Source organism: Pteronotus mesoamericanus, unplaced genomic scaffold (genome assembly GCF_021234165.1).
Source record: "Pteronotus mesoamericanus isolate MK-2021 breed Mesoamerican mustached bat unplaced genomic scaffold, CSHL_Meso_final contig_120, whole genome shotgun sequence".
Taxonomy (NCBI): Eukaryota; Metazoa; Chordata; class Mammalia; order Chiroptera; family Mormoopidae; genus Pteronotus; species Pteronotus mesoamericanus.
In genome coordinates this window covers 2,099,666-2,126,378 of record NW_026555041.1, presented here as the reverse complement: position 1 = coordinate 2,126,378, position 26,713 = coordinate 2,099,666, and the positions used below count along the sequence as shown (strand labels likewise).

The 26,713-nt window shown below is 49.1% G+C and overlaps 1 protein-coding gene across 2 annotated transcripts in view; it reads left to right on the top strand.

The window, feature by feature from the left end:
* The window catches only part of MTR (5-methyltetrahydrofolate-homocysteine methyltransferase), a 96,454-nt gene extending 70,104 nt beyond the window's left edge, over positions 1-26,350 (top strand). For both annotated transcript variants that reach the window (XM_054584724.1, XM_054584716.1), the window contains exons 23-33: positions 5,092-5,159; positions 5,731-5,851; positions 12,607-12,688; positions 16,517-16,615; positions 17,650-17,725; positions 19,745-19,900; positions 21,297-21,493; positions 23,879-24,079; positions 24,741-24,933; positions 25,033-25,145; positions 25,618-26,350. In XM_054584724.1, coding sequence (XP_054440699.1) covers positions 5,092-5,159; positions 5,731-5,851; positions 12,607-12,688; positions 16,517-16,615; positions 17,650-17,725; positions 19,745-19,900; positions 21,297-21,493; positions 23,879-24,079; positions 24,741-24,933; positions 25,033-25,145; positions 25,618-25,704 — 1,393 coding nt within the window. In that variant the 3' untranslated portion in view covers positions 25,705-26,350. The remainder of the gene's footprint in view (positions 1-5,091; positions 5,160-5,730; positions 5,852-12,606; positions 12,689-16,516; positions 16,616-17,649; positions 17,726-19,744; positions 19,901-21,296; positions 21,494-23,878; positions 24,080-24,740; positions 24,934-25,032; positions 25,146-25,617) is intronic.
* Positions 26,351-26,713: the final 363 nt, after the last annotated feature.

Below are 26,713 nucleotides of genomic sequence, written 5' to 3'. Positions count from 1 at the left end.
TGAAGTCTCCCAAGAGGCTTCCTGAGAATTGACCCTAAGCCAGAGTCTCTAGTAGCCAGCACACTGGGCTCCTACCCGTGGCTAGAGGGACGCAGCATAATTTCTTGTTCTCAATGAGCTGCCGTACTTCAGAGTGGAGATCTTAATGACACTGTCTACATAGAATTTGATAAGGAGGCTTTAACTGTACAATTTTCTCTTTTCTCCGCTTAGAACAGGACCATGCATGCTTCTTGGCAATGACGAAACTAGATTTTTAGAATGTGTACAAGTATAATCCATTTCTGACATATCTCACTATAACAAATAAATATTCAGCACAAAGTTATTTCCTTATGAGAGTTGATGACCTTTTAGTAAGTGTATGTTTTGCTCCAATTTCAACATATTCTTTATAATCCAAAGTCTAATGAACTACTTAATGTCTTTTTTGGTTGACATCCAACCAACAGTTTTTTTGAGCCATAGCCTGCTTTCCAATGTGCTGTGTTTTCTGTAGAGGAGAGAGACTCACTTCCACTGCAGCTGTGCCCCTTAGATTTCTCTCCCGCTGCCAGGTGAAAACTGCCCGTAAAGCCCCCTGTCTGCTCTCAACGTGTCTCTGCACTCTGCGTTCAAGGGTGATTAAGTGCAACTAAGAAGCTCTCTGGGAGACTGGGGGTTATGGAGCCAGTTCTGGATGGCACCTATTCCCTCTGTCTTCACAAGTGTATGTGTTCGCCTGCCTACTAACTGTCAAGACATAGCGTTCTCTCCCGGTCCTGGAAATAAGGACTATTCCTTGGAATGTATTTATTATTTTTTTAAAAAGATAAATATATTGGAGAGACAATATATTTAGTAGGGGTTGTTATAATAAGATTTTGCCTATAGAATAAGTATTGGGATATAGTGTTTGCTCCCTAAAATCTATAAGACATTTCTTCTTTGTCTCTTTTTAAATTCGATGTTGTTGACTTTGATTTGCTTTTATCACAATTAGTTAAAATTCAGTTCGACTAATTAAAAACGTTTGTAGGTTATCTGCTCTGTGCCATCCATTGTACTGATATTGTGCATTCAAGAAGCTTACTATTTATCAGGTTAAATAGCCAGGTACATATTTGACTGTGGTAATGGGATAAGAACTGTTGAAAAGGTGACTTGTAGGTAAACTTCATAAAGCATTCTTGAGATATTGTTGTCCTGTGTTTATCAATTTTTGTCTTGAAAAAATGGATAAGTAGCTGAGAGAATCATAGTAGGAGTATTTTTCCGCCAGTGCAGATATTTTCAGAGGCCCAGGAGAGCAGCAGTTCCTCCAGAGAGGCTGCAGCGGGGAAAGCCCGCTCACTCGCCTGGGCTTTCCCCGCCCAGCCAGCTCCTCTGACCTGCACATCGAAGGTCTGCTTGTCTCTGCCAGTGAGTCTAACTAGAGAAGCATCTGCAGATGAAACTTTAATTGTTCCTTGTACAAAGACACAAGTGTATGTGCAAACTTTTCTGTCAGGTCAGACACGCCTTTGGGTCTTGCGTGTTGTGACAATGGACTCCTGACTTGGGTGAGTTTGATGTTGTAGCGTCAACTAGTGGACATTTGCTCTGGAGACGCGCATGATGTAGTTAAATCCACTTCGGCTGCCTGGGTGAATCACTCAGCTAGTGAGTGAGCTAGTTAACCATCCAGTACCAAGTCCTAATGCACTCTTCTTGTTCCTGGTTCTTTGTCACTGATGCAGTGAATCTCATGAAATGATACAAAAATTTTTTTCTTTGTGTGTGGAAAAATATAAAGAGGACTAAAAGTGATAGTGCTGTCTAGACAGAAAATACATTTCTCATGGAGATGATACAATAGTGACTATGATGCTGTTAACCTAAAAATATAAAGGGCTTCAAAGTGAGATTCAACAAGCATTTATTGAGATTAAAAAAGTAGCTATTTAGGAGGCACTGATTCAGGCAGAAGCCCAGATAATATTCCGATTAGGAGACAAAGGCAAAGGGTACTTATGAGAAAGGAAAGGGGAATGATGACATCAATAGAAGGAAGACATTTCCATTGGTGCAGGTAACATAGTGATATTATTCTAAACAAGGTTTTAATTTTCAGTCCAGTAATCATCAGTCCAGTAGTCATAATACCTGTTTTTTGACACACTTGCAGTTTGTTTGGAAACAAGGATGCTTTTAGGCCCAGTCCAGAGGGTATTTTGCTATTTTTATTTTCCAAAGTTTTGAGGGCTAAGTCGTGTGAAGCAGCTCTTTTGTGTTGGCATCTCCGACCTTGTTTATGCAATTGTTTATAATTCAGTAGATTTTCAGAATTTGAATAGATATATAAGAATGTATCCACCTATAATCTGTTACTACTAACATTTGTTTACCACTTCACAATTTATATAGTGCTTTTCTTTCTTTAATCCTCACCCACAGACTTTTTTTTTTATTGTTTTTAGAGAGAGGGGAAGGGAAAGAGAGAGAAACATTGATGCAGAAGAGAAGCATTAATTGGTTACCTCCTGTGTGCACCTAGACTGGGTATCATATGTGCCCAGACCAGGGATTGCGTGTACCTAGACCACAGATTGAACTGGCAACCTAGGCATGTGCCCTGACCTGGAATTGAACCCACAACTCTGGTTATGGGACAGTGTTCCAACCAACTGAGCCACACTGGCCAGGGCTCTATAGGGCTTTTTTTTTTTTTTTTTTTTTTTAAGATTTTTATTTATTTATTTATATTTAGAGAGAGGGGGAGGAGAGGGAGAAAGAGGGAGAGAAACATCTGTGTGAGAGAGAAACACCAATTGGTTGCCCCTTGTACGCACCCCAACTAGGGACTGAACAGTAACCCGTGCATGGGCCCTGACCTGGAATCTAACCCACAGCCTTTCACTCTATGGGATGATGCCCAACTGAGCCACACCAACCAGAACTATAGTGCTTTTATAGAACTAAGTTTTGTCTTTTCCTGATCTTTTTCTTTTCCTTTTCTTTCATCCTTTTTTAAAAAAAAAATTTTAATGATTTTGATTCTGCTCTGCCTGCCTCAATTATTGTATTTCTCATTTAACAGATGAAAAAAACAAGGCTCAGTGAAGTTCAGTGATTTCTTCATGGTCACACGCACAGCTAGCAAGTGGCAGGCCATCCTCAGGGCTTCTAATTTCAAAAAGTCGAGACTCTGCTATGTCAATTTACTTTCCAATGTTTATCCCATTATAAAGTTAAACAACTTTAACCATAATGTCTAATATTAATATTAATATTCTAGTTCAATTCCTCTTAAGAAGTAATTTTAAATATTTTTTTAATCCACACTCGAGGATATGTTTATTGATTTTAGAGAGAGAGGAAGGAAGGAAGAAACATCGATCGTTTGCCTCCCATTCTTGCCCCAACCAGGGATCAAACCCGCAACCTAGGATGTGACCTGACTGGGGATTGAACCTGCAGCCTTCTGGTGCACAGGACAGTGCTCCAACCAACTGAGCCACGTGGACAGGGCTAGGATATTTTTAAATATTATTGATCAAATATTTGATTACCTGAAAGTAGATTTTAGATACACTTTAATAATAATTGTGTAAAGATAAATGTGGGCTTTCCCATTTAACAGATAATGCACACTATTTAATTCTGTAAGAAAAAGTAGAATATAGTAAGAGAAATTTTAAAATTAGATACCATACATCTAGTACTTTAAAAACTGTGGATTTGCTGATACAAATAATGAGCCATGTTTATATTTTAACCAGTGGTTCTTAATATAACTGCCTAGTATGGGTTAAAAAAAAATTATGCAATATATAGCCAAGAATGAAATACTTTTAAACTATATCATCGTGTTCCAGTGTTCAGCTGAGTGAGGAAAATGACTAAGTCAAGGGTGCACTGGTTCAACCTCTCCTACTCAGAGGCTTTCAACTTGATATCGTGTGTCTGTAGGTATGTGTATGTATAAAATATATAACATATAGTTCTCCAGTGTTTCTGAGATATAATTGACGTACATTGCGTAAGTTAAGGTGAACAAGGTGCTGATTTGATACACTTACCTATTGCGACGTGATTAACACCACAGCGTTAGCTAACACCTCCATCACGTCACCAAACTTATTTCTTTTTGTGGTGAGGACCCTGAAGATTTACTGCCTTAACACTTTCAAGTACATAGTGTAGCATTGTTAACCGTATTCACACGCTGTGTATTCATCTCCAGAACTTATCTAATTGGAGGTTTGTAACCCGTGAACATCATCTCGCCATTTTCCCCACTCTCCAGCCCCTGGAAACCACCATTTCTTCTGCAGAGTAAAAGGGACTTTATTATAATATTTATTTTCTAAATTGTATGTATTCTTAAATAGTAGGATGTTTTCCCTCACACATTTAGTGCGGCTTGCATTTCTTTTCTGAATTGGAAGCCCAAATTAAATGCTCGTGTTTACAACTCTATTATAAATAAGCACTTTAGAAATATGATTATAAAATTAACATTTTTCTGTAATATTTTTATTCTCTTTAATCTCTCAGGTTGCAAAATAGAAGACTGTAAGCAAAGGCCTACAGGAAACAGACATGGGGTATAGCTCAGAGTAAAGAGGGGACACCCAGGGCCGTGGAGATGTAGGGTGGCAGGCAGCTGTGGTAGATGACAGAGGAAGTGGGAGGCGTGGCGTCCCAGCCGGGCGGGCGGGACCCAGGCTTTCCTCCCGGGCTTCAGGTCCTGTCCCTCAGCCAGAGTTCCCAGGGCCAGCGGGGTCAGGATTTGCCACTGAATTGTATACTTAAAAATGGTTAAAAGGACAAATTACATATTGTATATTCTTAATATGTGAAAAGCTATTGAACTGTATACTTTAAACGGATGACTAATCTGCTTTGTGAGTTATATATCAATAAAGCTGCTTATAAAAGCTTAGCATAGTGCCTGGCATATGGTTAGGTACTCAGTAAATGGTAGTTGTACTTAGTATTTAGTGAGCATTTCAGTGCGATTCCAGTTTACATCAGAGCAGTATTTGATGGCTAAATAAAAATGTTCATTTCAGCCCTGTCTCTAATCTGTTCTCCTTAATTTTCTCATGTCCCATTTCTGTACCTCAGAGTTATTGACTTAGGAGTCATGACTCCCTGCGATAAGATACTGAAAGCGGCTCTTGACCACAAAGCAGGTACGGAGCAAGGGAGCCTGCGGGCATCTCCGCAGCGCCTGCCCGTGGGTGACTGGTGCGCCCCAGCACAGGCGGGAAGGCGTGGGGGCAGGCAGGCAGCGGAGGGCCAGCTCCGCGCGGGGCTGCTTTCAGTGCCGTTCGTAGTGGAGGTTGCAGAGGTGAATGGGGCGCGAAGCTGCTGTCCCGCCCTGAAGATGGGAGTGGAGACGGCTTTCTTATGAGAGAATGAAGTTGTATTAGGCTTTTTTCTGTGTGTCGTGTTTATGTTTCTTGACACATTGTGACACATTCAAGTGTGGGACCTAACTAAACATTTATTCTATTGCATGACTTACCAAAACCATGGCAAGTCTAGTATTGCAACTTTAAGTTACAAATCATATTTACTGACAAAAGCAAATAATAAATTAAAACCCCCAGTCAGAAAAGCTTTCTTAGAATTAGAAATTGGGAATTCATATTATATCTTATGGTCTTTATTACAAAAGTTTTTTAAATGACTCTTCATACTTTCTTCCTTTTCTGTCATCCTCCTTCTAATTTGTCCTTTTTTTCTTTTTTTAAACAATAGATATCATTGGCCTCTCAGGTCTCATCACTCCTTCACTGGATGAAATGATATTTGTTGCCAAGGAAATGGAGAGATTAGGTATAAAGGTCCCGCTGCTGATTGGAGGGGCAACTACCTCGCGGTGAGTCATGCTCACGAGTTCGTGCTTCACTTTGTGTCGCGGGAGTGCTGGTGTCTGAGGGCCGTGCTCAGGCCAGGGGTTGTTCCTTACACTTCTCAGTGCATTGGCCTCTCGCATACAAGCACGCGCACTCCCCTGCCTTCCCCTGGGCAGGAGGAGCGCTCTTGGGGCACTCTGGGAGGCCTTTGGGGTCCCCGCTGAAACAGCCCCTTCCTCAGCCCTCCCACTGGCCATTCAGCTCCTGAGATTTATAACGAATACTTAGTCCTCTCCAAATCAAACTAAGTGGAGAAGCTGTGTTTTTGGCACAAAGACATGACATGAACTTGAGCCACTCTCTGTCTTGAAGCCGGCATCTGATGGAATAATTACAGGTTCCCTTGATGAAAATCCAGCCTTGTGATAGTGGCGACCGAAAGCGAGAAGGAACCAAACGCTCACTTTGAGATGGTGTTTTTGAAAAGATGAAGCTTTGGCTTAGACAATTTAGGAGATAGTTCGGATTTGGTCACATGATCATTGCTCAGTTTGTCAGATTTTTCCTGGGGTCATGATCATAACAATATTTGATGAGAAATGTATTGATTATTATGTGTATTAGGCTTTTTTTTTTTTTTTTTTGATTGAATCTTTATGGGCGCTTTATTCAGATGGCAGGCAGGCGATCTGAGAAGACGGAGGGTTACGTACCTTAACAGACCATCTTCGTGTATTAGGCTTTTCATGCCATTTTCATTATGCTCCATACGTTCCCTTTGTCAGGGAGTAATGCCCAGTGGAGCGTTGAACTTGACAGTCCCACAAAGCATGCAGTCAAGGTTTGGCAGGAGATACCGCAGAGTTCCTTTCACACTAGAGGCATGTATGTCGAGCCATTGCATTAGTCAGGGTTCTCCAGAGAAACGAGAGAGACAGAGACAGAGACAGAGACGGAGACGCAAGCACAGAGAGGGACCAATTTTAGAATTGGCTCGTGGGCTTATGGGAGCTGCTGAGCATGGAGTCTTCGGGGCAGGTGGGCAGCTGGGGACCAGGCTGGAGCTGGCAAGGCGGTGCTGTCTGAGGGGCAGACGTCCTTCCTCGGGGCACCTCAGTTTTTTCTTGTCCCGTCCTTAACGGAGTGGACAGAGCCGGCACACGTTGTGGAAGGTGGTCTGCTTTGTCCAGAACCTACTGATGTTAATGTGAATCACATCTAAAAATATCCTCACAGAATCATCAAGATTGGTGTTTGACCAAAAACTGGGATCCATGGCCTTGCCAGATTAACATTTATAATCTGAAGGGATCATTTTCATGAGAGTCAGAGTGTTATATGTCATTTATCCAGTAACTGCTTTCATACTTGAGGACTCAGTAGTGTGGCTGTTGCTCACAGCAGAAAACAGGGTTTGCTTTTCCACGAAGGACTTCTTCACTAGGACGCCGGGGACGTTGTTCCCCAGGGGTGTGACCGACCACAGACGGTGGGGGTTTCAGCAAGCACGGTCTTGGGTAACCGTTGATGGTGGTGGGAATACTTACTAGCTTAGTAAAGAGAGTGGTGAGAGAATCTGCAGACTACTGTCAGAATGAACTATCTTATAAAACCACGGTTATAAAATAGAGTAAGTGAGCAAATGTGATGAAATGCATTATGAATTATGTAAATGTGATGCTGATTTCTTCCAACATAAGGACATTTTGTATGGTAGGGTCCCACTCAGAAGTTCAGGTCAGCAAACCACATTACTTGTGCAAATTGGAACATTTCCAAATAGTCCATTCTTTCATCTCTCTTACCAAGCGAGAGTCACCAGATTAAAGAGGTTTTTAAAAAACATTCAGAAGCAACGAGTAACCTCTCAAGATACATTATAGGCAAAAATTAGCCATAAATGCCTCTTAACAGCTCTGAGCTGGTATATCAGATCAGAAATCACACACTAGCTCTTCATGCTGTTGTGAAGGCCTGTTCTCATCATCTGGGGGCCAGTGACTGTGTCCCTACCCAAGGACAGAGAGCTGGGACCCAGGACCCCCAGGTTTCTTCCAGCTCTGTAGTGTTTTGGCCCAAGAGCTCTGTCCTCTCTGGTTCTGTTTCCTCCCATGCCCGTTGCAGTTTCTGGAACGTTACTGGGAAACAAAAGCTGGCCTCAGTGCTTCCAGGGACCGCCCCTCTCTCCACTGCGGGGCTCGCTTCGCCTTTGGAAAACAGACTCGGCCGCAGCCTTCGAGAGCTTCGTTGTAGATTCCCAGGCCTGACTCCATTCAGAAGTTGTGACAGTGGGTGTCTCAGCCCTGAAGTGTCACTTCATCAAGCCCTTGCATTTAAGTGAGCACTTTCACTGAAGTCTAACAGTCATGCAGAAAGGACATACGTACATCATAGGTGCATAGCTTGATTGATTTGTACAAAAATGAAGCCACCCCTGTAACACGCCCAGATCAAGAAATAGGACATTAATGGCATCAGGAACTTCACAGGGTTCCTTTCCAATGGCAGTAACCACTGTTCTATCTCTGTCACCATCAGCTGGTTTTGCCTGCACCCCAGCCTTGTCCCCCGCTGCATGCACCCTTCTGTGCCTGCCTGAGGCCCAAACTTGTTGTTACAATAGTTATCCTCTCCTGCTGTGGTTTAATGGTCCATTGTATAATATACTACGTCTCATTTCTTATCCGTGCTACTGTCGGACATTGCTTGGTTTTTACAGTTTGGGCCTATTACACAGAATGTTGCTATGTCTGTATCTCTGTCCTGAAGCCAACTTGCTGGCTCGTGAGGTACACATATGGTCATCTGCGGTAGAGCTTGCCAGGCGGTTTCCCAAAGCGATTCTGTCAACCTGCAGTTCCCACCAGCAGTCATGAGATTTTCAGCTATTCCCCATCGCTTTCCATTTTACCCATTTTTCTGTGTATGTATCTTGACATGATTTTCATTTGTATTTCTCTGCTGACTGATGATGATTTTTCATGTCTTTGACCTTTTTTTAACCATTTGAGTATGCTTTTTAAGTCTTTTTTTAAATTGGGTAGTCTGCCTTTTTTATTGATTCGTATGTATTCTTTATTAATACTGTGTACAAGCTCTTTATACAAAATATATTTTACAAATAGATTCTTCTGATATGGCTTGCCTTTTGCTGTCTTAGTGGTATTTTTGGATAACAAAAATTCTTAATGTTTGTGAAGTCTGATTTATCAGTCTCCTCCTTCATGGTTAGAGGTTCTTGCATCTGTGTAGAAACCTACCCAGTAGCAGAGGCCGCTGTGCCAGAGAGCTTTGCGGAGCCTGGATGCCTCAGACGCCCTCTGGGGCCTGGGTGTCCCCCGCTGCAGGCCTGCTGAGACTCGGCTGCGCTCCAGGGCTTTCCTCTGCTGGCTGCATTTGAGCAGATGGCAGCTCAGGACATCCAGGTTGTCATGAGGGCAGACCCCTGAGGGGCCGTGACACCACTGGGCCACCGTGGCTTTTCCACCCTCGGTGGCCCGTGGTAGCATCACAGAATTAGAGTCGTCTACCTGAGACACTTGGAAGGAGGCTTAAGGCTGTCTATTGGACAGGCCCTTGGAGAGGTCAAGAGGTTATACAGACTTGCGGTGGAAATACACTTGGAATGTCCCCGTTTAATCTGTAGCTGTGAGAGAATAGAAAACTGAATGTTCTGTGTGTGTGGCCGGCGGTTTTGGTATCACAAAGTAGAAAGGACTTGGTGGAAACCTGGCCCTGTTAGCTTCTCAGGGGTGTGAGCCTGGCGGTCAGCGCTCAGCTTTTAACCATTTTAAAGCCAACGGTTGTAAAATGTCTTTTTCATTTATTCTATTTTTTTGTGAATAATAATTCAACAGGACATCACATTGCTCAAAGCTAGAGGTAATTTTCTGATTTTTTAAAAATTGTTAGGAAGTAAGGTGCTGACTCAGAACTGATGTGATTTTCCTTTGAGTTGACTGTAGGGCAGCTTAGTGCTCAGGCCTGTGCACTGGGTTTCATGGAATGAATTTTATATGCTAATTTTACCCTGATTGCATCTTAATTTCCCATCTTTATTTTCCCTTTCTCTCATTTTTCTCATCGCATTTGAAGTTTTGGTCATGCTGCATTTATACGAAACACTAACTTAGCTTTGGGATAGGATATGACCTGAAATAAATGTTTGGAGTACCTGTTCTTTTTCAGAGTTTAAAGGTGATTTTCCGAGGTTAGCACTGTCGTGCCCTCGTGGCAAGTACAGGAGATGAAGACCTCCGTCTAACGTGTGGATGAGAGGCGGTGCAGGGGCGGGGCCCGTGTGCATGAGAGGCTGCGCAGGGGCGGGGCGGGTGCCGCTCAGCCTCAGCATTGCCCTGTGCTCCTGGGGGGCGGGGGCGGGGGCGGGAGCGGGGAGAGGCCAGCGTTCGGTGTTTTTTCAGGCTTCAGAGAGGTGTCTTCGTCCAGCTGGACAGGCCTGCACAAATGGGAGCCTAGGAGAAAGTGGAATCGATGCCTTATTATTGTACCAGGAAACCAAGAGCACTCTCGCTGCCTGAGCAGGCTCGGATCTCGTGCCTGTGCTCATCTAGCTGCGTCAGTTTTACGTTGGAAAGCAGCACTTTGCTTTTGATTTATACTCTCACTCAAACAGTGGGGCCCATCAGTTGCCTCTCAGTGCTCTTGCCCAGAGGACCATCAGAGAGGATGGCCAGAGCTGCGCTGAGAACCCTTGGATGTGTAATAAATATTAATTGTGTTGATTTTAAATTTTAAAGTCATACTGGTTCTCGTTAAGAGAAATATCATCTAAGTACATCAGGCTTAAGACAATGTTTCTGGAGGAACTTCCTGCAGAATTTCTGCCGACGTCTATTTGTATGTTCAGGAGCTGACCTTCTGAAGAAGGGGAAGCAAGTGGAGTCTGACTTGTCCTCTATTTTGAAACTGGAAGCAGTTTCTTTCTCATAACTTTCCCTGCTGTTTGAACACCTTCCCCTTCGTGGGATACACAAGAGCCTTGGGTCCCCGAGCGCACAGTGGGCACCAAACGTCCTCAGAAGGCAGGGGGTTCTTTGGCTGCTCCAGGACCTTGGCCTGGGGCCTGCGGCTCCGTCCCCAGCCCCGCCCCCTGCAGTCACCTCCTCAGGCTGGAACCTGCCAGGGTAGCCCAGTTCTTGTGGCTGGGACTTCAGTCCTTCGCTTCCTGTGTATGTACGGAGATGTGCATACCAAGGGGTCAGGGAGTAGCTTTCTCTGCCTTGTTTAGAAGGAATTTTTAGAGTCTTCTCTGAGAAGCCTAAGAAAAACACTCACATGCACTGCACTTTTAACTCCCTCTCGGTTTTCAAAAATCACCTGAAGGATCCACACTTAGCAGAACATGTCAAACAGTGTAGGGGAGTGAAAGTAAAGTCTGGTCTCCCCCTGCCCCCTTGGCGCCACCTCGCCCCTCCCCGCGGCCAGTGCTGGCGCTGCCACGTGTGCCTCCTGGGGTCCTCGCTGACTCTTCAGAAACACACGTGAGCGTGGTTGGGTGGGGCTGATTGAGTATGGTAGTATTTGGTTTTTGTTTTTGTTTTTTAAATATTTATTTACTTTTTAGAGAGAGGGAGAGAAACAACGATGTGTGGTTGCCTCTTGCGTGTCCCCCACTGGGGACCTGGCAGCAATCCAGGCTTGTGCCCTGACGGGGGATCGAACAAGCGACCTTTCTGTTTGCCAGCTGGCGCTCAGTCACACCACCCAGGGCTAATGTCAGTTTATTTAAAAAATAGAATTATGGCAAACAGGTTGTTCTTTGTTTTTTTCTCACATATTCTGGACATTGTTGCAAATGCAAATATATTTTAGTTGAGGGGAAGAACACAACATGCCTGTGTTTAGTTGAGGGGAAGAACACAAAACGGGGGCAGAGGGCTGCTGCTTTAGGGCCGAAGGAAGGAGAGGCGGTGGCAAGCGCTGTGTGCCGGTGGGGGCCGTGGCCGCCAGCACCGAAGGGGGGCTTCGGGCCCTGGTTTCACCCTGGTAGGGAGGGTGATGCCTTGTCAGTTCTCATGTTACTGTGTTATGCAGTAAGTGAAATAGCACATGTGTGGCTTCTGTTGTTGCTATAAACATCCTTAATCAGGGCAGTTTGTTTTGCACTTAGGTAATTTAAAGGGTTAAAGGATCTTTGCCAGCACTAACATTTTCAAGGTCAGGGATAGGGGTTTGGGCTGAGCCAGTGTTGCTATGAAATATTTTTGTTGCTTTTGCCTCTCTATGGTATTTGCTGTTGAATTTCCTTGGGGCCTGAGGTTCCTTCTACAAGTACAAGGTGGGGCTGGGCCAGGGCATGGTGGCGACTCCCAGGGACAGGGTGCAACAGCAGGGAGTGGCGTCCTGCCTGGTGCCCGGTGCCCCAGGGGCCCTGGCTGGTACCCCAGCTTATTTGGAGGAGGATACTCAACGTGCCCTTCCTGACGCTGCAGTGTCATTGCCTGGACTGGGTGGTTGAGCGAGGCAGCTCATGCTCAGGAGGCCGCAGGCTTGTGCCCCGCCCGCTGCAGAGGGCCGAGGGCAGAGTCTCTCGTCTTTGCCACAGACTTCGGGCCAACGCCCTGTCCTCCCCCATCTCAGGGTGGGAGAAAGTCATCCTTGTTTTACAAGGGAATTTTGAAGTCCAATATATGTAAGTACCTTGAATCTTTCTCTGGAAAGCACTGTGGAAACACAGTACCTCTGACAGCTCTGAGCGAGGGTTGAGCGGGAGCCATCAGCACTCATGGATGTGTTTTCTTCTGGCCTCCATTTTCAGAACCCACACAGCAGTTAAAATCGCCCCGAAGTACAGTGCGCCCGTGATCCACGTCCTGGACGCGTCCAAGAGCGTGGTGGTGGTGAGTATGGGGCCTCACCTTGCTCGGCATGATCGGGGGGAGGACAGAGAGCCGTGGGAGTCCGGGGTATCGCCTAAGGTCCGTTTATTTTTGTCCAGTTGTATTAAAAATGTGAAAAAAATGGCCTGTGCCTTCTGATGGTGTCCCTGCCATCGTGTGAGTCGCTGGAAGGGGGGCACTGAGTGTGCACTGGGCTTTCAGAGTCCACCACCTGAATGGCAGCAAGAGCGCTGGTCTGAGCAGCAGGAATGGTGGGACCAAGACACCGCTGGCTTGGACTTCAACCCAGAGACAGCGCTCTCAGCCACTGAGAGACATTTATAGACAGGGACGGATGCTTCCCTAGCTCCCCGCCTGAGCTAGAGGAATGTAGGATTTTTTAAATGTCCTGTTTCCAGATCAAAAAACATTTAACCTGGAATGAGCCAGATGACCCTACCTAAGACGGAAAAACATTCATCTGCCCTGGCTCAGTTGGTCAGGCGTTGTCCTGCCACCCAAAGGTCGCCGGTTCGGTTCCCGAGGAGGGCACACGCCGGGGCTGTGGGCTCTGTGCTCTGCCTCACCAGGGTGTGTGCCAGAGGCAGACGGCAACATCTGCCTCTTGATGTTTCTGTCTCTGATCGGTACTTCCATCTCTTTCTATCTCCCTCCCTTCTCTTCTCTCTCAAATAATAATTTTTTGTTAATGTAAAAAAAAAAAAAGAATGACATTCACTAGATGTTCAGAACCCAGAGTAGTAGGTTCTTTTCTTAGTGAATGCAATCAGCAACTCACCTCAGTGTTGTTTCCTCCTTGTCTCCATCCGTGAAGCCTAAAACCCTCTCTTGTGGCAGCTTTTATTGTTTTCACTAAATGACAGGCTCGGAGAGCAGGAAGGTGGCTGCGTGACCGTGTGTCCAACAGTCTCCAAGTTTGTTTTAGCCCCAGGAGCCTTGTTCTCACCCGGAAACTCGGTGTGGCACCGGCAAGAGCCGCCCCGCCACCCTTCATCCTGCCCCAGTTCTCAGCGCAGGAGCTCGAGTCACACACCGCTTGTCTGGTCCAGCCTCCACGCCTCGCAGGCGAAGGGAGTTGCCAAGGTGCGGGGTGAGCTCACAGTCGGACTCGGCGGCCACGTTTACTGAGCTATTTTCCAAAGGAGTTCTTTCAGATCTGTGAATTGACTGATATGAAAGCAAAGTTAGACTTGCTAAGATTACTAAAAACTTGCAGTGTGCCAGGCACTGTGCTAAACGTTTTGCATGGGTTCCTACTTGGACCCTCATGAAGTAGATACCTTCACTGTCTATTTTTTAGAGATAAGGAAACAGGGATGAAGAAGTTAGTAACTCCTTGAGGCTGCACATCCGTCAGGAGGCAGGTCTGGGGTTTGATGCAGTTGGTCTTGCTCTAGGCCAACCATTTTCCATTTGCAGGCCACGCTCTGGACCTGTCTTGAGTGCAGTGACACCACCACCCCTACATTAGGGGAGGGCCTTCAGCGGGAAGGAGTCGGCCCCTTGTTTCCGTGTGGAGGACAGACTCCTTCACCACCTTGAAGAGCTAAAGTGGGTGGCCGGCCTGAGAGCCGCAGGGGCCAGCGCGTGGGCGCCTGTGCTCCTCGCTCTTTGGGCCAGCAAGACGCCCACGGTGCTCAGCCCTTCCCCTGGGCTACAAGAAGCGGCCCCCTTTTTCCCGCCTCACCCAAGGGCACCTTTTTGTTGCTTTTAGAGAGAGAAGAAGGAGAGTAGGGGGGAGAGAGAGAGAAACATCAATCCCCCCTCTTGCTCATGCCCTGATCTGGGATGAAACCCGCAACCCAGGCATGTGCCCCGATCGGGGACCCTTCGGTTCATGGGACAACACTCCAACCACCTGAGCAACACCGGCCAGGGCAGTGCGTCCACCTTTTGAAATTACTCAAACATAAGTCTGATGAGGAATCAGTAATGGCTAGTGACATGTGTCAGGATCAGTGGTGTAGCTGTTCAGGGTGACTGTCAGTTCAGTTTCTTGATCCAAGTGCAGTGAGTGTGGCACAGGCCCACACTCTGAGTCACTGTCTCGTGCACTTGAAAGATTCCAAAACGTGGCACACGTAACAGTTGGATGTTTAGACCTGAGGATGCCCCTTTCTTTCCCATGTAATTGGCCATGAACTTGTTTCCATGGACAAACCAGACTGGACAGGGTGGAGCTTGTCACTGTGCTCTGGGAACAGGGGCTCTGCAGGGGTGTGGCGGTGCCCACCGACTGCTAGCCGTGGGTGCTTCCACCCAGGACCCATGTCCGGCACCGTCAGGTTCTTCAGAGGTTAGGGTTTTGCTTTCTCAGAGTTTAAAATCGGGCAGAACACATGCGTACGTGGGGGCGGCTTGGGAGCAGAAGCGCCGTTCCTACTGTCTTTTAGCTCTGCTGGGGCATGAGGACTTCACCGAGGGGGGCTCATGCGAGGCGGGCAAGTACTCGGGGCGGTGCATACCGTTTGAGAGCCCATTTTTAGGCTTGCCACCAAGGCCTCATCTGATTATGGGATGTTCCTTGATAAAGCAATACAGTTTTATACTAACTCAGAGGCAGTCAGATTGTTGGTAGAGATACTTAGCAAGATCATGGAGAATTCTGGGCATTAAAGCTGGGGTCCCTCTAGCCATCATCCAGCCTCACTTCCTCCACTTCAGGTGATGCTGTCGAATTTCTTGCTGTTTTGACTGTTAGGAAATTCCGCTGGAAGATCCAGAGATGGGAGTGTTGTGGTTTTTGAACTGATGTGATCAGTAGCAGTAATTTCTCCCTTTTTAAATAAATTTACTTGGAGTTTTTGTGGTAGCCCTTCTACCAACTTGGTAATCATCGCCATGAAGAGTATTCAGCTGATCCCAGTTTCACAATTTACTGAGTAGCCTCGCATTTCTCAGATGACTGGTTTCCATTCTTATTTTAGCAGAAGCTCAGGGCTGACTGTGAAGATCAGCCTCCTTCCTTCAGCAAACACTTAGGAGGATGCACCTTGCACATGCCAGGCACTGAGCTGTGAACAGGGCCACAGTCCACCTCAGAGGGTTTGTCCTCTAGGAGGGGAGGTACAAACACGGCAGATGCCAAGCCTGTGATAAGCGCAGGGATGGAGAGATGAACAGAGCATCTTCGAAACACTAACCAGCTGCCCAGTTAGCGTGTTGTGAGTCCCCAAGACCACCCTCACTTTTCTTAACTTGCTAGAAGGACTCACTGAACTTAAAACACTGTTATACCCACAGTCCTGGTTTATTACTGTGAGAGGATACAGATTAAAGTTAGCAAGGGCAAAAGATGCCTAGAGTAGAATCCAGGAAAGACCAGGCACGAGTTTCCCCATGTCCTCTCCCCATGGGGTCATAAGGACCTTAACTCTGTCCCTAGTGGTACACAACAGCAGGTACAGGCAGTGACAACCAGGGAGGCTCCCCTGAACCCTGGCGTTCAGGCTTTTACTGGCATCAGTCACCTGGGCACCCCGTCCCGGGCCAGGCAGGTGCAGCATGAGCCAGGTGCCCCCGCACGCACATCACATGTTAGCGTAATGTGTCTGGTGTGGACCAAGGCTCAGGGTTGGGTTGCAGGCACTCTTATCAGACAGGGTGTTGCAGGGGCCCGTTTTTGTTGTTGTTTGTTTGTTTGTTTTGGAATGTGTAAGATCCGAACCTCCTAGCGAGTTAACCCTTTATTGCACCGCCAGGCAGGTGAAGGGAGAGGAAACACAGGAAAGCTTCCTGAAGAAGGTGTCACTAGAACCAACCAGTGTTGCACATTTCACCTCCTTTGCTGCACTGTAGCTATTACTGACTTCTATCTTGTGTTTTCAGTGTTCTCAATTATTAGATGAGAATCAAAAAGACGAGTACTTCGAGGAGATCACAGAAGAGTATGAAGATATTAGACAGGACCACTATGAGTCTCTCAAGGTAAAGAAACAAAAACAGTCACCGCTTGTTTGGGTAATAAAACGACCCTACGGTTTTTAATGTGACTTCACTGTTTTGAGAAGGACAAAGGTTCCGAAACATTTTAGAGAAGTCCTATTTTCTAGTTCAAGTCAGAGTTCTTCAGTGTCTGAGTTTCCAATAATTCTTGGTTATATTAAAATTAATTTTTTTATTCCTCCAAACATGAATTGGGTAGTACGCAGTAGGTGTTAGGTGCCGTGCTAGATGCCTGAGTTATGGGAATGAATAAAACATGAGCTCATAGCCAGCAGGGAGATAGGAACTGAAACAGTGCAGAGAGGACACCGCAGATCCTTGTCTGTTCTTGAGGAGACAGTGGAAGAGAACGAAGACGTTAGAACTATTGTGAGCCTCTCTCCCTGACTGCCCAGCACTGACCGTGCACGGCAGTGTGTCCTGTCCTTCTCCCGGGGGCCTTCAAGGACCCGTGGGGAGTAGGCATAACTACTCCTTAGAAGTCATTGGGCTTGTATTTCTTTCTGGTTATCTTCCTACTGAGTGTTGTATGGGGGTGCATTTGGGGGATTGGCGAGGCAGGTCAAAGTGGGATAACAAGCACCATGAAGAAAACGGGTGTTTCGGAGCTGTTGGCTCCCCCCAGACACTGGTCGGCTTCCCCTCCCCTTGGGGGAGCCCGCAGTCTATGGTGTCGTAGTTCTCAGTTCTGCCTTCTGGTCCTCTGGGCTGTGGACAGCAGGCCCATTAGCTGCCCGCCCCCTGGCTGTTACAAAGTACAGGCTGTAGACACTGCAGGCCCACCTCCTATTTATGTATCAATATTTAGTAGGTGTTTATTGAATCTTTACTCTCTAATGTTCTAGTACTAATGTGAAGCCATATTCGATGGAAAAGGAAGAGTATTTCAGGATATGAATTCTCGTTAATAAAAGAGTTTTCTTGCAAAACTTATATACTGGCTTTCTTGGACACATTTTTGTAGTAGCAGCTGAAAACCTAAGAGTCTCTGACTAAATAACTTTTTTTTTTCATAGGAGAGAAGATACTTAACCTTGAGTCAAGCTAGAAAAAACAGTTTCCATATTGACTGGCTGTCCGAGCCTCCCCCAGGTCTGTTGGCGGCTGCGTAGGGAAAGGCTGCAGGTGGCAGCTGGGGGCTGAAGGGCCATCTGCGTTCACTTGGGTACAGAATCGAACAGGCAGTTAGAGACCCTTAATTGTGTCCAGTATGATGATGAGTGATAGTGATGACGGGAAATACAAGCGCACGGGTCCCCTGTGTGGAGCCCCAAACGCTGTTCAGAGGGGACCCGGAGCGGCTCCAAGCCCTGGACACAACTCTAACGAGTGTGCTGTGACCCCCGCTGCCGTGTGGGGTAAGAGCTTGGAAGGTGGCAGGACTCTGCCTCTGATCCGCCTTCTGAGCCCTGGGCCCCGTCCTCCGTGCTGCGCGCGAGCGAAGCAGGCTCTGCAGGCCTGCCTGGTGGCCCCGTCGCGGCACTGGCGTGCGTCCCAGGCAGGCCCAGGCGCCGGCGGGATGCTCTGGAATGGGAAACGCCCTCGCGTTGAGCAGACCTTTAAACACTTCAGCAAAGCAGGCTCTCCTGTTTCTTGTCCACTCTTTCTCATTCTCTCTTAATTTCCTTTATTTGGTTTCCTTCCTTTTGTATTCCTAGCCACCTTTCTTGCGTTAAGTGGGTGTTCACGAGGGAATAAAGTGTGTAAGGTGCTTTGACATAGAGAGTCATGAGATATAAATGCAAAACCGAGACAGATGAACAGGGGTTATGTTAATTAAATCCATATTTTCAAGGTACCACCTCAAATCAGCTTCCATTGCCCATGCTCAGCAGAGCTGAGAGAATGAAATTGGAAGTGCTGAGCTGAGAGAGGTTTAGGGGGAGTTGGAATCCTGGTTTTGGTCCCAAAGTGGCTCCTGGCTCTGTGTCATTGTGTGATCTTGAGCATCTTCTGATGGGTAAAAAAAGGAGTTACCGTGTGGAAATGTGAGGATGAAATAATATGCGTAAATCTTTGAAAACCAGAAATCACCATCTGGTTCAAACTACTGTTTTCTGTTCACCTCTCATGCCCGAGGCCACTGGCCTGGAGGTCCCGTCTTCAGACACGTTTGCGAGGGCAGCACGGTCGTAGGGTCGCTGCAGGGAGTCAGTGAAAGGGGGGAGGGGGGCCTCTTCTCAAGTTATGTGGTGGTTAAACCTCCAACAGAGTAGAAACTCTGGAAGACAAGCTTACGCAAGACCGATGTGTGGCCGGACAGCCCCCCTGCCTTTCCAGGCAAAAGGAAACTTTCCTGGGAGACTGTCTGTAGTTTCCTTTTAGTTACCAGACAAAGAAGGCTCATCTTAAATAGGAAAAAGATGACCAGAAGTAAACGGGAAAGAGTTACTGTGAACATGTATGGAAAGGTAGATTCCAGCGAGAGTTAAGAAGCTCCCCGTGCTTGCCCTGTACTTTCACCTCTTACTTTCACTGTCCAGTGAGAGGAACACACTCCTGAGACTCCTGTTCCCCTAGAAGGGGAAACACACTCCTTCTGACCCCTGTTTACCGGGCAGGAAACTGAGGATAGGAGGGCTGGGAAGTGGCAGTGGAGCTGGCACTTTGGACCTTGGCCTGACCCCCCCACAGGCCTGAGGGTGGGGGACAGTATCGCTGCTCTTGGTGTCCAGGGAGGCTATGTGCATACGGAGCAGTAGGTGGTATAAACTATTGTTTGACATCTTTAAACTTTATATTCATGTCTCTCTACAGTGCTCTTTATTGCAGTGTTGTTCTCATTTGTGCATGTGAAGATTATCCCAAGTCTCTCTTTTTTCTTGGGCAGGGTGGGGGTGGAGGGGTTGAGGGAGGTTTCCAAGGCGATGTAGTCTATGGCTACATGGGAGAACGGTTTTATTTAAGTTTGACTGTGGAATGACTCATTCTCCATGACAATTTAAAGTTCTCCTCTTTGTGAAACCACTCCTACGGGTGGCAGCACGGAGGCGCAGCATGGGTGCCGGCCGCGCGGGAGAGGGCCGGCCGGGAGGCGCGGGGCAGGCAGGCCGCGCACGGGCGCTCGGCCCAGGCCCGCCCGGTGTCGGCATCGGTACCTCTCTCCTGCAGTGGCGCCCATGTTTCTCGGGACTCGGGTCTTTGAAGACTATGACCTGCAGAAGCTGGTGGACTACATTGACTGGAAGCCTTTCTTTGATGTGTGGCAGCTCCGGGGCAAGTACCCGAACCGAGGCTTTCCCAAGATATTTAACGACAAGACCGTAGGTTAGTTCGGGGCTTCCTCCTTCCTTCTCTGATAGGGACACACAGTTCTGGGACTTCAAAGATGAGAATAGATAGTGTGCAGTGGTTTGGATTATGCAGGATACAGTTTATTATCATATAACATAAGATACTGTTTTATCTTCTCAGCTCTTTAACGGTTCTTATTTATCCACTAAATTTGACAGTTTGTGTACCCATTCTTTAGTAAATGTTTGACATCAGTTTCATGCCGGGCTCTGCGCCGGGCACTGGGGCTACAACGGAGAAGACAGTGTCATTCCTGCCCCCGGCACCTGGCTGGTTGGTGCAGCCACAGTGAAGGGGCACCGAGGTTTCTGTGGACACAAGAAAATGAGGTCGACTTCGGCCTGGGAGGACAGGGGAGGCTTCTTGGAGGAGATGGTGTTTGGGCTGATTTTTGAAGATTAAGTGAGGGCTACTGAGGCTGGGACTGGGGCCGGGAGGCGGTGTTGACGGAAAGGACATTACGGCAGGGGAGACGGTATGAGGGCACAGACGTGCTGACGTACAGACTGCAAGTCGTCCTTTGCGCCCGGTGCCTTGGTGGGGAAGGGGCATTTGGGGAGATAAGCTGGCGAAGTGGGTGAGTCCAGCCCACCCCCAGGAACAAGGGCTCAAACGCTGAGGCCTTCAGAGGATTTGGTAACAGAGCAGAGCCGGATGGAGGGGCCTGGGAGAGAGGAGGGCAGGTCGAGGGCTAAGAGGGGCCTGAGGAACCAGCCCTGCCCGCTTCCCGGAGGGGCCCTGCCATGTGGCCCAGCGGCTCTGAGAGCCAGGGCTGCAGCAGGCGGAGGGAGGTTCTCCTCCTGACCTGCTCCTGAGTGACCACAGGCGAGCACTGGAGTGGCCAAGAAAACGCCGGGCAGACCACACCCTTCACAGAGGACTAAAGACTCCGCCGGGCCCTTACCGAGGGGGGGGCAGCTCAGGGTCACATGCAGAGCTGGAAACCTGGGGGAGGGGGCCCTAGGGGCCAGGCTGCCTTCCAAGTGCATCGCCAAGGCCTCTGAAGGCTCCCCAACCTGCTGCTCGTCCACAGGGATCCCTGTGAGGTTGGGGGCCGTGTGTGTGCGAGGGGCAGTGGTGTGCAAGGGCTCGGCCTGCTCTGCGCCTCCCCCCCGCCCCGGTGGCAGACTGCTTTGGGAGCCACAGGTTTGGCGCTCTGCCCTCACTAAAGGGGGGGCGAAGCAGCGTGTGCTGGGGAGACAGACTGGGCACCGCCCACTGCTCCACCCTGGGTTGTGTGACACAAGCGCTGAGAAAGCCTCTCGGGGGGAAAGAGGGGTGAGAAAATGACTGGAGGGTGGTGGATTTAAGGAAGCGTTCGCTCGTTACTGACATCTTTAAGTGAATTCTTACAGTATTTTCCTAATAGGCGAAGAGGCCAGAAAAGTCTATGAGGATGCCCAGAACATGCTGAGAGCCCTGATTAGAGAGAAGAAGCTGCAGGCCAGGGGCGTGGTTGGGTTCTGGCCGGCGCAGAGCGTCCAGGACGACATCCACCTGTACGCAGCGGGCTCCGACCCCCGGGCTACGCAGCCCGTAGCCACCTTTTATGGGCTGAGGCAACAGGTATGCAGGGCCGGGCCGCGCGCAAGGGGCTTCTGCTGTCGGTGTAAGCACTGAAAGAACGTAAATGAGAATTAAGTACATCTGAGTTTTGTATGAACGACAGCTCTGCCCCACCTCACCCCAAATGACCAACCCCAGGCCTGAGCCCGAGGCCTCCGTGAGGACATGGAGAGAAGGCTGGAGTGCAGGGTCCGCCGATGAGTCAGGCCGTGGGTGCGAAGCCTGCTGCCGCCTCTGTGGTCACGCGCAGCAGCTTGTACACATGTCGTTGAGACGGGCTGGTGACTTTCTCTTCAAGGGGAGACAGGCGGGAGCAAAGCTTCGCTGAATGTGCACCAGGTGCCGGGTCCTGCAGGGCCCTGGATGGACCATCTTGTTTAATTCCCACACAGCCTTGTTCTCGGGCAGCGTACGTGCCTGTTCTGCAGAGGAGAAAACGAAGGTGGTGGAGAGTGTGCTGAGTCCACGGCCTGGAGGGGAGAGCCCCGCCCGTCCTCACTCCCGTGGCTGTTCTGCCACAGCACCGGCTCCTGTGGCATCGGGAGAACAGGCTCATCTCCACGCGGCCTCCTCTCATGTGCCCCCACCTTCCAAAGTGCGGATACTGTAGGCACGTCCCTCTAGCTGCTATAAAAAAAAAAATTGTCTTAATCAAGAATTGGAACCAGAATTCACCAGAGTTATTACTAAGGGTTGCAGTAAATTCTTGCAGTTTCACTACCATTTTAGTCCTTTAGAAGTGATAGTGTTGCTTTTAATCATAACCACAATATCATTCATAATGACAAATATTTTTACTCTTAACAACATCTGAAGAGATTCTTAAGTTGAGGACATCGAACAGCACCAAGCATGGTGAGCAAGGGTGGCCACATCGTCAGTCTGCCCTCGGCCTCAGACACTGCGAACACAGGCGGGGTCGGTCTCCCATTTGGCCCCAGCCCCTCCCCTCTAGGGAGCTGTTGGCTCTTCTTTTTCAAGTGGAACACGGGTCAGAGGCCTGTCCTGGTCCAGTTTTTCATCCTTCAGGTCCCGTGTCCTCTGAGCTCTTTTTATGTCCAGAACCATTTGTATCCAGGCAGTCTATGGTGGACTGTGTTAGGACATTTTATGTATGACTCGTCAACATGCATCTGTTACCTACTCAGATAGGTATTTCTGGACAGTTCTGGCTGCAGCGACTTCCTGCCCTGGGAGTCTGTGCTGAGTAGCTCAGACCCAGCCCCTCTGGAGTGTGGTCGTGCAGTCTGGCTTGGCCGTCCCTGTGCCTGGAAGTTTTGTGTCTCCCTCTTTGGCACAGAGCCACTGACCGATGGCAGAGCACATCTGGGGCGGCCCCTGCCCGCGTGGCTGGTCTGGGCTCCGTGACGTCTCCACATGTCGTCAAATGCCGTACCTGTGCCATCTCTGCCCAGTGTTGGCTCTCCGCTTGTTCACAGCCCCTGCGAGCACACTGTTTCTAAGCTTCTGGGTCGGCCCCTTGTTTGTTAACTGATCAGCGCTAAGCAGTGCTGTGTAGCGGTCAGGAGCGTTGGAGGTGGTATCAGACCCCGGGCCTGCCACCCTCTGGCCTGAGCTGGTTAATCAAGCTCTGGCTGCCGCAGATTTCTCATCTGCAATGTGGAGCCGATGGTGTTGTGTGCCTGGCATGTAGTAAGCACACTCAACAAATACTAGTTATTAGCTGTGTATATACCCAGTAAAATTACTGATCGTGAAATATTAAGGACTTATTTGTCAGTTCAGTGGCAGGGAAGAGTCAGTCATCAGCTGAAAATGAAAAAGGGCAGAGGCACCCGGCCTGGTGGGAGAGTCGCATTTTGATTCAAGTCAAAGGAGGAAGCTAATCCTGCTGAGCTCCTTGTTTGGAGTCAGGCTGGCCCAGGGTCTCCTGAACGCTGCTGCCCCCCCCCCCGCCCCGCCCACGCCCTCCGCAGCAGTCCCGGCCCCTGCGCGGCTGACCGGGCAGCGTGCTGAACTCCTTCGTGCAAAGCAGAGGCTCATATTTGGTGGACACCTTCTGAGCATAAGTGTAGGATATAATGTTGATTTTGAATATTTTTTACATAAATGTTCAGGCCTCCAGCTCCTAGTGCGGTGCGTGTGGCCTTCAATAAACGTTTGGTCCGTGGTGAAGGGGCACATTCACTGGTTTCTTGACTACATGTGTCATGTCATATTTTAAAATCTCATTTCATTTGTTCATTCAACAAATCTTTGAGGAACACTCTGCACCGTGCTAAGTGGTGGGGTAGCAGGGTGCGCAGGACAGACGGACATCCCCGCGTGAAGCCTGTGTTCCTCTGGGGAGAGTCTGCTGCCGTCCGCTGTAGGTGCCGCCCCACCCGTGCTCACGGCCCCTCCCCCATCCCCTTGGACTTGCAGGCCGAGAAGGACTCCGCCGGCCCAGAGCCGCACCTCTGCCTCTCGGACTTCGTTGCCCCGCTGCACTCGGGCCTCCGGGACTACCTGGGCCTGTTTGCTGTCGCCTGCTTCGGGGTGGAGGAGCTGAGCCGGGCCTACGAGGAGCAGTGTGACGACTACAGCAGCATCATGGCCAAGGCGCTGGGGGACCGGCTGGCAGAGGTGATGCCGCAGGGCTCTGAGGACAGGGCCCCGTGGAGCCCAGGACGGTGCCAGAGCGCTGGGCAGCTGCGAGGCTCAGATGAGGCTGGCTTTAATCTAGTTCTAGTTGTGTGTTCTCAGATTGTTCTCCCACATCACCTTTAGTGGTGCTGCAGTTGGAAGTCACCCTTAGAACCTTGGCTTCATTGTGTTGTTTTCCTGAGGAGCCTGAAAAATTAAAACCAGGTGTTTCAGAGCTCATTTTCTAATGGAGGTGTCCTTTGTAGGTGCCTCCTCTTCATTTGCAGGGAGTGGGGAGGGCCGGGCGGGGGTGGGGGGCCCTCTCCCCTTTCCCGAGGCCAACAGTGGAGGAACAAGCAGCTGGAACGGTGCTGGCTTCCATCTCTGGCCACAGGGAGATCTTCAAGGAAATGTAGATGTTAAAAGGCTTAGAATCCTTGGGTCATTCGATATACTTCAGAGCCCAGGGTGAGGCCAAAACTTAGCCGGCAGAGCCGCTAACAGTACAACACAGGAGTCAGGAGTCCGCCCGTGCCCTCCTGCCGGACGTCCCCCACCCAGTTCCGGCAAAGGGTGCTGCCTGGTGGGGTCTGATCGAGGGGTGCAGGCAGCGCTGATGCCAGGGTCTGGCCTCTGCCTGACCCCCCGTCCCGGGCCCCAGGCCTTTGCAGAGGAGCTGCACGAGAGGGTCCGCCGAGAACTGTGGGCCTACAGCGTCGAGGAACAGCTGGACGTCACCGACCTGCGGAGGCTGCGCTTCAGGGGCATCCGCCCGGCGCCCGGCTACCCCAGCCAGCCCGACCACACCGAGAAACTCACCATGTGGAGGCTCGCGGACATTGAGCGGAACACAGGTACCAGCGGGGGCGCCCCCTTTGCCTAATCAGGCGGACTGGGTGCCTGCCGGCTGCGAGGCCCTGTGCCCACTCGCGGTGCTCTGTGTGGCTCTCCAGGTATTCGGTTAACGGAGTCGCTGGCGATGGCACCGGCTTCCGCCGTGTGCGGCCTCTACTTCTCCAACGTGAACTCCAAGTATTTTGCTGTGGGGAAGATTTCCAAGGATCAGGTAACTTCTCCATTTCACTTATCTGGCTTCCTGTCTTGTTTTAAATGGAACTGCGGAACCTATTGTATCTCACATGTGAATGAGAATCAGACATGAGGGAGAGTGTGAACAAATTTATCTCAGCAAAGGCCTTCATTCAGTTTCAACCCATGGCCCTGATTCGGGCCCTCTCGTTTACACGCAGACCACACACACCTACACACTCGCACACGCATACATGCCTGGCCATGCACATGCACAGGCTCACACCTCAGCTGGCTTCCAAGATTCAGGTATTTACCACATGTTGCTTTCCTGCTCAGAGAACAGACAACCTGGTGAATAGACAAGTGTCCACCTCTATTTAACTCAGTAGGTTGCTAATAAGACAAGAAATGGAAGGTACTTAATGTTTCCAGGCAACTCCTGTGGAAACTTCAGTTCAAAGAGCTGTATCATTTTGGTTTAATAAGTTGCTTTTCATCTTTTCCAGGTTGAGGATTACGCTCTGAGGAAGAACATGTCTGTGGCCAAGGTCGAGAAGTGGCTTGGACCCATTTTGGGATATGATACAGACTAACTCCTTGGTTTTTACCTTTTCTATACATCAGGGCGGCCCCCCCAAAAAGGTTGGGGGCCGCTGCTGTACTTGATCCTCAGGGAAATGTAGTCCAGAGTGCCTTAAAAAAACAGCAGCACGCAAGCCTGTCTGCAGCTGGGCAGGGCCTGTGCTGCTTTGTGCTTTGTAAAACTGCCCGGTGAACCCTGAGGGCGGGGCCCTCCTTGGCCCCTGGCAGACCAGCCGCGGTTTGTCAGGCCCATGGCGGGCAGCGGGCGGAGATCCGGCCATGGCCGGTGGCTGGATCCCAGGGACACGCTGGAGATGGAGGTCTTGTGCATTTCAAAGCATTCGCCATGCTGCTTTCATTTTTACGTTGGGCCTAGAAGGACACTTTTTTTACTCTCGCTCTTAGAAAAAAGGCTGAAGTTCAGTTGAAAAGAGCTTGTGACGCAGTGGCAAAAGGACACTGTGAGGAGAAACAGTGCGGTTGAATCCAGCGGTCACCACAGTAGACTCTGACAGGGAAGAAAGGATAACGGCTCTGCTTCGGGGAGACCTCGTCTTCTAAAGGCTCGTTCAGAGGGCGGCAGGGCCCCTTTGGCAAGCAGCAGGCTGCAGCCGCTGGCTTGTCGGGCTCCAGCCGTTTGTGCGAGTGTGGTCAAATACAGCCAGTTCTCTAAGCACTTTGTCTTCTCGTAGTTCCGTATTTCTTAGCCCTGAGGGGAAGGAGGAGGTGGGGGAGAGAGTGGCTGTTAAGGGCGGGTAAGCTCTTCCCATTTTTCTCTGGGATTGACAGGCTCTCTGCTAGCGTGGTGTGTGCCGCGTGTGGTGTCCTGGGCAGAGTTGGACAGGGGAGCAGCTCAGCCCCCCTCAGTGGTTGCTTTTCAGCACTGTCCTAACTCCAGGCTCGTTTTGTGGGGTTCTTTTTCTTAAAGATTTTATTTATTTTAGAGAAGGGAGTGAGAAAGAGAGGGAGAAACATCAATGTGTGGTTGCCTCTCACACCCCCCAAACTGGGGACCTGGCC